The 9,846-nt window shown below is 45.8% G+C and overlaps 1 protein-coding gene across 2 annotated transcripts in view; it reads left to right on the top strand.

Annotated features, from left to right (window-relative positions):
* ccdc134 (coiled-coil domain containing 134) overlaps positions 1-6,135 on the top strand; it is a 6,540-nt gene extending 405 nt beyond the window's left edge. For both annotated transcript variants that reach the window (XM_080524213.1, XM_080524214.1), the window contains exons 2-7: positions 2,799-2,929; positions 3,086-3,207; positions 3,556-3,640; positions 3,999-4,180; positions 4,368-4,439; positions 4,740-6,135. In XM_080524213.1, the coding sequence (XP_080380339.1) occupies positions 2,827-2,929; positions 3,086-3,207; positions 3,556-3,640; positions 3,999-4,180; positions 4,368-4,439; positions 4,740-4,865 (690 nt within the window). In that variant the 5' untranslated portion in view covers positions 2,799-2,826 and the 3' untranslated portion in view covers positions 4,866-6,135. The remainder of the gene's footprint in view (positions 1-2,798; positions 2,930-3,085; positions 3,208-3,555; positions 3,641-3,998; positions 4,181-4,367; positions 4,440-4,739) is intronic.
* The last annotated feature ends 3,711 nt before the right edge of the window (positions 6,136-9,846 follow it).

Raw genomic sequence — 9,846 nt, 5'->3', positions numbered from 1 at the left:
TTTGTTGGAGAAAGGTTTGAAGAAATATTTTGAATTGGTCAAGTCCATTTAATTGAAATCGGTTGCTTGCAATGCTGTCAAATAATGTTGAATGGAAAACAATGTAAATGAAATAATGAACTGAAATGATCCTGCATGTCTTGTTTGTCCACTGTGAACATATGCTAATGCGGTGAGAAAGAGAGGTCAGAAAGGGGACTTCAGTTGTACAATCAGTTGTATCGATCAATGTATAACTGTCAATCGATTAGAGTTGCCTTCATCGCTAAAGATAGCATATTTACCAGCAGACTACATGTCAAAGTCCTAGTGTGTCGCTCTCTGGAAGCCTGATGATGAGCTCCTTAGGTGTAAAGCAGATGCATACCCTGATCTTCAACCTTTCCATAATGGCCTACTCTAACTGCTTAATAACTACCCATTACCTTCCCTAGATTCCCTGTATTGCATTTAGGTCATATGATCTCGAGTGTTAGTGGTATCAGCTCCACAGGGAGTGTCCTCACTCATTGTCTAATGTGCTCTACTGCTGGGGTAAGGATGCTTTCTGTAAATGGGTGCGATTACTGTAGTAAGTCTAATTGATGTGCTTTGCGGTTAAAATTATTGATCTACCCTCATGCCCTTGGTACTCCACCTTTAAAACCTCTGCACTTTATCTGGTCGAGGTCGAAACAGCAATGATGGATGCTGCATCTAGTGCAAACAAGCAATTTCCCGATATTTATTGCTGGAAGTTTCAAAATGCTGGAAGACAGCCTAAAGATGTTCTCTGAGTGCACAAATCTTTCTAATCAAACATTGCCTGAACCCTGCTGTTCTCAAAATCTGTTTCAACACTGCACATTTTTTTGCTGACAGAGCATAAGTGGGAAAAGTTGCCAAAAGTTGTTGTTTATTTCAGATGAATGCTCTGTGAATCCTGCAATCAGCATTGACGAGCAGCCATAGGGGGATCGGGGTGGGGGGAGAGGAGAGGAGAGGAGAGGAGAGGAGAGGAGGAGGAGGAGGAGGAGGGAGAGGAGAGGAGAGGAGAGGAGAGGAGAGGAGAGGAGGGGGAGAAGGAATTGACAGCATCTGAACAATCTGTCTGGTTTGCCTGGCCCAGATTAATCCTAATCCTTGGATAAATGCATCTTCGATGAAGATTCTGCTATAAAAAAAATAAGAATAATTTATTTTTAATTAAGTCCAAGTGTGTCTGGGAAACCAGCCGTCAGTGCTTATCCTCTCTCTCTCTGTGTGTCTCTACCCTCTGTCTGCTCCCGGCTCTTTGGCTTTAGTCTCCTCATCCAACTCTCCCTACTGTTCTCCCTCGTCTCTTCCTCCCCCTGCCTCTCACATTCCCCCCCCTCCCCGGCTGCCTCTTTCTCTTCCAGTTCTCCTTTCCCTCTCTCTCCCTCTCTCTGATTATTATCCCCGTCCATGGAGCCCTGAATTATACATGTCGTGTGTGTTTTATCGACGCTGTCTTCTCCTCCCTCTTACATTCTACACGCTCTCATTTTAAATCTATATATTCATCCAGGGCGGGTCTATTTTTAGGACGTTTATTTTATTTAGCTTCTAACCTTCGTCCCTCCCTTCCATTCAAATGTATTAACACGCTCCAAGGGACAGCATGGTGGAACTGAATGTAGAGGCAGTCCACAACTTAGAGGATGGAGTGTGTATATGAGGGAGATGGATTTGCATTTGTGTTGTTGGGGTTGAACTAGCTCCCTTGGCTGCTAATAGTTTTGGAGTTGCCTTGATCATGATATGGTGATTAAACATGCATTTTTGTAAAGAGTTAAGTCATTCTTTAACTATGACAGTGTATCAGTATTTATAGTATTGATATGACTGATCATGACCTAGTTACCAAGCAACCACCTGAACAACCTGTTTGCATCTCACGCCCTCCTAAGCACATGCCAGAGGTTCAGCTCCATTGATTTCAGTGGCACAACTGTGTCCTCTGTCCTCTGTCCATCTACTCTGGTTCACACTAGAGGAAGAACCTTGAGGCCAGATATAAAACGTGTTGTGACCAGTACTCAAGTTGTAAAAGAAAATTGGATTTTATCATATGGGGACAATTTTAGCAATTTTAGCACAGCGTCAGTGACTTCAGTGACTTGGTAACGGTCACAGGTCTAAGACAGAGGTAAAAATGTCATTGCTTGTGTGCGTGCCCCCTCGCCCACAGTATTGTACTCAATATGCGCAAAACTAAATGTTGAAATAGCAATGATACCACGTTCATTGATTCATCCCCCCTCAACTTGAGTGCTGGTTGTGATATGAAGAACTGCAGAAGATGCAGACAGAATTCTGACATTAAAAGACCTTCAGAGTGCAGACCTCTTTGAGACATAACAAACCCCTGTAGACAGCAGAGAGAGAGAGAGGATTTGAAGGACTTAATAAATGTTCCTCTTGAGGTTTAGAGAAGTGCCAGACATGAAGAGCATTGTTCAGTTTCACACTGACTGTTTCACCCCATTTCAGTACAGTGTGTCCCTCACTACCAATTCACAGGGGTGAGCTTGTCTGGCCTCAGTCCAGATTCTTTGTGATAATGATTTATATCAACTAATGATTACTAGGCCTATATCAAGTAAAAGTATGTCTATGACTAAATGCATATTTTTTAAGGGCAGTCTTAAAAACACATGCAAGAAGGTGTTCCCTTGACAGCTTAACTGATGTTGTAGTTTTTTTGTTGAGTGTTCAGTTCACTTTCATTTTTGCACCCCTGCATTTTTCAATATACCTCTAACCTTATTTCTGTTTTCTGTGCATGATAAAAAAAGAGTGCCTCAACATCGCCCCCTGCTGACCATGAAGAGTGTGTGTGCGGTGCTCCTGATGGTGGCTGCTGCAGTCCTCACCTGTGCAGACTGTGATACAAGCAGACACAGACACGACTCCAACTTTGAGATCTGTATCCTGTGTGTGTGTGTGTGTGTGTGTGTGTGTGTGTGTGTGTGTGTACACACCCATGGAAAGCCATGTTCCCCTTTGTGGCTTCATTTGTGTGTGTGACCGTGTTGGTTAGACTGTGTCTGTCGCTATTTCTCCCTTACATCTCGCCCTTCAGACAAGCGTCTGTTTGAGACCAAGAGGAAAGACCAGCTGAATGCTCTGAAGAACCTTGTGGAGCTCAATGACATCAACCAGCAGTATAAGATCATAGACATCATGCTAAAGGGCTTGTTCAAGGTACAGTGGCTTCACTCCTGCTCACTTACTACAGGGCACTGTGTATTGTTTTTTGTTGTTGTTGTTGTTGTTTTGTTTATTAGGATCCCCATTAACTAATGCCATGACTGTAGCTAGTCTTCCTGGGGTCCGACACAAAAATCATAAATTGACAGGAAGACGAGACTGTTGTTAGACATTGTAAATCGCTGAAACAGAGACCACTTCTCTTTGCTCAGTCTCAGAGCACTAACACAGTATTTGTATATCTGCTCGCTTCTCAAGGATGTCTAAGATACTCAACCCCCAGTAGGTAATCTACCTTGTCAGCATTTCTTTTGTGTACATGTCTCTCTCTCCTGTCTGAAGGTGTTGGAAGATTCCAGGGCTATACTAGTTGCAGCCAACATGCAGCCCGATGACCCGTTCCCTATGGATGACAAGATCAAAGAAGGTCAGATTCTGTTTCATTCCTTTGCTCCCTTTTCCCTTTCTCACTCCAATACTAATCTGGTTTATTTCTCACCATCTCTTGCCTTTTTTTTTGCCCTCTTCTTTCTCTTTCTGTTTGATTTCTGTCTCGTGTCTCTGAAGGTTAACCATCTGAAAATCCTCTGGCTTTAGCTTTCTCTCTAGCATTCTCTGTCTTCAGTGTTTTGGGTCAGTGCTTGTATGGAAATGTTGCTCTTCTTTCTCTCTCTTCTCTCTCTCTCTCTCCCCCTCCACCTAACTTCTCTCTCTCTCTCTAACTTCCTCTCTCCAACCTCACTCTCTCCCACCTCTCTCTCTAACCACTCTCTCTCCCTCCGTAGCCTACTCCCATATAGTGGAGAACACTGCGTTCTTTGGGGACGTGGCGTTACGTTTCCCCCGTATCGTCCACCACTACTACGACCGCAACTCTGACTGGGGGGGCCTGCTGCGCTGGGGGCTCCGCTTCTGCAACCTCACTGGAGTATTCACTGGGGGGTCACACCAGCACGTCCTTACACTGGTGAGACTGGGCTTGCAGGACAGAGACAGCATGACTACATTCAATTGTTCTATTCCTATTGGATTTGAGTAGTGCTGTGATCTTTTGAGAGAATTCAAATGAATATTAATATTTCTCTTCCTGTCTTGTCATCCCTTTTTTTCTCCCTCCCTCATCCCTCTCTCGCATTGCATTTGACATCTACCAGATGTCTCAGGAGTTGGGAATAACAGAGAAATCCCCAGACTTCACCAACCCGTACCGCACTGAGAGAGACGACGTAAGTAACCCAGAGTGGCCCGCTCCGCCTCCGCATTCACACTGCATCTTATTATCCAGAAGCCCTGCTACCAAGACGTTTCACAAAGAGACCTACTCTACTGTGAGACCAGCACAAGACAAGCATGAAGCCAGTGAATCCCCTCCCTTTCTAGTTGTTTTCCCTATTTCCATATAACTTCTACTCACGTACACTCCCTCTCTCCCTCTCTCCCTCTCTCTCTTTCTCTCTCTCTCTCTCTCTCTCTCTCTGTCTATCTCTCTCTCTCTCTCTCTCTCTCTCTCTCTCCATCTGGCACAGGTGCTTCACACTGCAGAGGCCTTCCAGAAGATCCTGAGGGAGGAGGAGAAGAGGAGGAGAAAAGAGGAGAAGAGGAAAGATATCAGGAAGGGGCCACGCATCTCTCGCTCCCGCACTGAGCTGTAAGACTGTACCTCAGCCCTGGGAGAGAATAGAAGAAGAGGAAGAGGAGGAAGAGAAAAGGACCATACTGTTACCTGTAGGGTGGCCTGAGTCCTAGACTCAGTGAAGAATCAGAGTGTTAAAGGAACATACTGACAGTAGGAGACTAGAGAGAGGAGGGAGGGAACTAGAGCTGTTGGTGTGACCCAGGAACAAATGTTGGGGGAGGCAGAGGACCATTGACAACTGTTTTTGTGGCATAACCAAATGACTGCACAAATTAACCTAAACAATGTGCAGATGTTTTGGAAAATGTGTTACATACAGTCAAGTGCTGTCCTTTAGAATATAATTCATTTGAATGAATGCAGTGCAGTTGGAATTTGCTGTTGTTGTTGTTGTTGTTTTTAATTCCTTTTAAAAAAACAACAACAACTGCAAATAGCCACTGTGTTGTGTTATTGTGTTTAGATTTAATACAATTTGTGTAATGAAGATCTGTTCATATGGTTATATATTCAACTGTGAATATAAAGCTTGATTATGTGCATTGGCTGATTTTATATTTTATTTTCCATTTGTGTTTATTGAGTTAGAACATAGGTTTTTGTGATGGACAAAGGTGGATGACAGCGTTTTTGTTTTTTCTGATCTCATTTGTGGTACTGTGCGACACTTGGGCTTGAGTCTTTATCAGCTTAGAGAACGTGTGTGTGTGTGTGTGTGTGTGTGTGTGTGTGTGTGCGCGCTCATGTGTTTGTATTGGCTTTCTTTTTGTTATGTGTTTGAATGAGTAAAGCTTTATTGTCCATGTACAGAGGTCTTTCCACATCCAGGGTGGGTTAATGTCTTAGACCCGTGACCGTTGGCACCCTCCCATCAGCTTCAAATTCTGGACCATGTCATCTTACCTGGACCTCATCTACGACCCTTTATTTCCATTATATGATGAAATATGCCATATGAAAATGGCAGCTATCCATAGAATAATGCCTCATTTTAAATTTCTGAGCTCAGAACCTGATCCTTTAGAATAAATGAAGTTCATAATGTCATTTTGGTTTTGAATCATTTTTCCATTATGCAGGGAAATCATTTAAAACATATTTTTTATGCATTTAAGAGTAAGATCTATTGAATTAAGTTCTATTGTTTAACTGATTATGATTTGCAAGAGTTTTGTAAATGCGACTGTTATTTAAAGATATATATATTCAGAGTAAGATTCTCATTGCTGAGATACAGGAACAAGCCGACAATTATCATCATTTGTTTTCAAAGTTAATAAAATGTAATTACTATTGATAATGTCTGATTATTTGACCCAGAACTGTTTTTCTGCACTACTGTAACTGACATTTTGATAAAAACATCAACCACCAGAGGGCGGCAAAGGTGCACAATATAGAGACAGGTTTTTTTCAAGTCCAATATTTCTTTCATCAGTTCAGTTGAGTGTTGCTAAACTGGAGTTGAGTCCAGCGGGGCGTCACAACAACAACAACAACTTCAGAGCAACACAAAGGGCTTAATGTAGGCGAGACGTTTCGTTAGTCAGAGAGATGTCTGATTATATGGGATCATCAGGTAAGACCATTCTTCTTTTCCTATTTAACGATAGTTCTGTATATGTTCTGACGACGATATATGAACCTAGCTAGTCTGTCAACAACAGATAGCTAGCTAACTGAGCCTTTCAAACGTCAGCTTGATATTTGTCAATATTACCAAAATTAGACTTGGCTTACTCTTTGACATTTGATCTCTTGGCGATTGTTAATGTTTTAAAGTTACAAATGACTAGCTAGCTTACGTGCTAAGCTAGTTAATGCATTCAACAAAGGTAAACAAAGCAGAAGAATACTGTTTGCTGGCTACGAACATTCCTGACAGTCCATGAAGGCTGCGGGTAGACAGTATGAGGTCAGACCACGTTATGTAACCCACGTTGGTACATCAGTTAATTGGAACTGCTTATGGAAAGAAATTTGTTTTTTCATGTTGTTTATCCAGCTAGGGCAAAGGGAGGGAGAAGAGAGCCAGAGGACATGGAGAGGGAAGATGGCAGTGAACCCAGAGTGACAGAGCTCCGACTGGTCCTGATCGGAAAGACGGGATCTGGGAAGAGTGCCTCTGGGAACACCATCCTGGGCCGCAGACACTTCCTCTCCCAGCTCAGCGCCAGCTCGGTCACACAGGTCTGTGAACAAGGAAGCACTGACCTGAGTGATGAAGAAGGGGAGGAGGAGGAGGAGGATGAAGAAGAAGAGGGCCACAGAGTCAGAAGGAAGAGGACCAGAGTGGTGGTCGTAGACATGCCCGGTTTCGGAGACACCCGCCTCGATGATGAGCAGACCCACGCTGAAATAGCCAAATGTGTGGCGCTCTCCGCCCCGGGCCCCCACGTGTTCCTGCTGGTGGTCCCTCTGGGACGCTACACAGAGGACGAGAGCCGGGCGGTGGACGAGATGGCCCAGATATTCGGGGAAGGTGCGGTCCGTGATCACACCCTCGTCCTGTTCACCCGTGGGGATGACCTCGATGGGAGGCGGATGGAGGAGTATCTGGGGAACACAGCTCCTGTGGGGCTGAAGGCTCTGATAGAGAGGTGTGGGGGCAGGTACCACGCCCTCAACAACAGGGACTCCAGTAACCTAGAGCAGGTCAGAGAGCTGCTGGAGAAGGTGGAGAGTATGGTGGAGGGTAATAATGGAGGTTTCTATACCAACGCTATGTTCACGGAGGCTGAGGCTGCCATCAGGGAGGAGCAGGAGAGGATGATGAGGGAGGAGAGAGGGCAGGGGGAGGGGGAGGAAGGGGAGGGCAGTCAGATGAGGGATGCGGAGACCAAGTTAGGTCAAGTTAGCAAGAGACGGAAGTGGGATCTGGAGTGGGATGGGGCGAGAGCCGGTGCTGCTGTGGGAGGCTCAGGGCTAAGGAGGCGAGACTTGGAGGGAGGAGGAGCTGGGCCGGAGGAAGGGTGGAGGGTGGAGAGGTGGACAGAGGAGAGGAAGGGAAGTGCCTGTAGCCTCCTGAGGGAGAGAGGGGAGCGGTGGAGGGAGCTGTTCAGAGCCAGGCGGCGGCAGGGCAGTGACGGCGGGGCCGTGAGCAGGAGGCAGTCTTTCTGCTCCGCTCTGAGCCAGTTCAGGAGAGAGGCCGCCCTCTCTGGGAAGGTGCTGGAGAAAGTGAAGGTCCTGGTGGCCGCCGGCGCCACCGGGTTGGCCGTGGGGGCGGTGTTCGGGGCGGCCGTCCCTCTAGCAGCCGCGGCGGGCGCGGCGGCCATGGGGAACACGGTGGGCTTCGCGGCGGGCCAGCTGGCCGGGATCTCAGTGGCAGGGGGCGCGGGAATGGGGAAGGCCGTGGGCGCTATAGTGGCAGCAGCCGCTAGCAAAACAGCTATGGCTCTAGGGGCGGCGACCGGTGGAGTGCTGGGGGGGTCTGTGGGGGCCCTGGCTGGGGCAGAAGCTGCCAGTCCTAGGGAGGCTGCCCTGGAGGCCCTGGGTCAGGTCAGCGTGATGGGCGTCACAGCGGTGGGTGTAGCGGCCGGGGTGGGGGGCGCCATGGGGGCCGGAGCTGTCGTGGGAGCGGTTCTGGAGGGCGCAACTGTCAGCTCTGCTGCTCTGACCGGGACCGGAACTGCAGCTAATGCTGTGGCACAGAGTAGCTTGGCAGCAGTTGCAGGACAGCATGCAGTGGCCACCGGGAGCAGTGTTGCTGCAGGGGCTGTTCAGTGCGCAGGCGCAGCTGTGGCTGACGGGGTGGTTGTGAGCGGGCCGGTCGTCCAGGCCGGTGGGGCAGCAGGGCAGAGTATGATGTCAGCCGTTGGTGGGGTGGTTGTGTCTGAGGCCTTGGGCAGCATGGGGGCGACAGCGCGCATCATGACAGCCGTGGCAGAGATAGGCAAGGCTGCAGCAGGCATCGCCCTGGCAGGGGGCCTGGTGGTGAAAGTGGTGAAGGAGAGGGTCAGGAGCCACACACAGGGCAGCTCAGAAGACGATTATACAGAGAAGAAGTCCTACGAGATCTACTGGAACAAATAAGGGACAATCTGAACTAGCCTAAATCTAACCACAGTTGAAACAATTGTCAACACTCAGGACCATGAATTTTTTAACAAGTTTGGAATTTGTGGTTGAATAGGACCTTTTCACGGTCACTGATAAAAGCACATGTAGCAAGTCGTATTTAATTTAGCTGACAGCGGATAGTTGATTTCCTCTATTCAGTGTAACTTGATAAACTGTAGATAAGGACTCAGTCCTCTGCTGTGAAGTATTTACATTGTACGAAAAACATTTACCCCCCAAAAGGCTGTAGCATTCTTTGTAAGCACGCTCTGTTGACTGAACATTTCTCATTTATCTTTATATCCTAAACTCTAGGAGGTTTAGTTATTTGATGTGCACTTACACATGTATTCAAACTTTTTGACGTGCATTTACAATATTTGCCTAAGCTTTTGATTTGCACTTATAATATATATCTTTTTTTGTTGACACTGTTAACCAGATCTCCATTCATAGTGTTGCACTCTTTGTTCTGTTGAACATTTCAGTTATTCAGAACATTTCAAATTCTACCTTGATAATCTAGTTTACATTTTACACCCTTAAATATTTTTGTATTCTTCATTTGAATAACAATATTCTAAATCAACACAGTGTATTTTTAGTTCATATGCAGTGTTCCACAGGTATAATAAGCTAATGTTTTGGTCAGGTGTAGTATTCCAAAACATTTTTTATGAGTCACAATAGACACTGTACTGTATTGCAACTCAATGATCAAATATTGAATCTCTAAGCGAGTGAACTAGCTCCAGTGATTTTATGGGTTGTTGACAAATGTGGCCTTTTGAATGAGATACAAATAATTGTTTTTGAATACAATTGTGAAAAGCATAATAAAATGATTTCTAAAAGTTTTTGGGTTCATTTTTTTGAGTGTCTGTTGAACTCTGCTTAGAGACAAATCTTTAATTTGTAAACATTTTTTTAAAAAGACA

Source organism: Nansenia antarctica, assembly GCF_963989245.1.
Source record: "Nansenia antarctica genome assembly, chromosome: 2".
Lineage (NCBI taxonomy): Eukaryota > Metazoa > Chordata > Actinopteri > Argentiniformes > Microstomatidae > Nansenia > Nansenia antarctica.
This window is presented reverse-complemented; position numbering and strand designations above follow the sequence as displayed.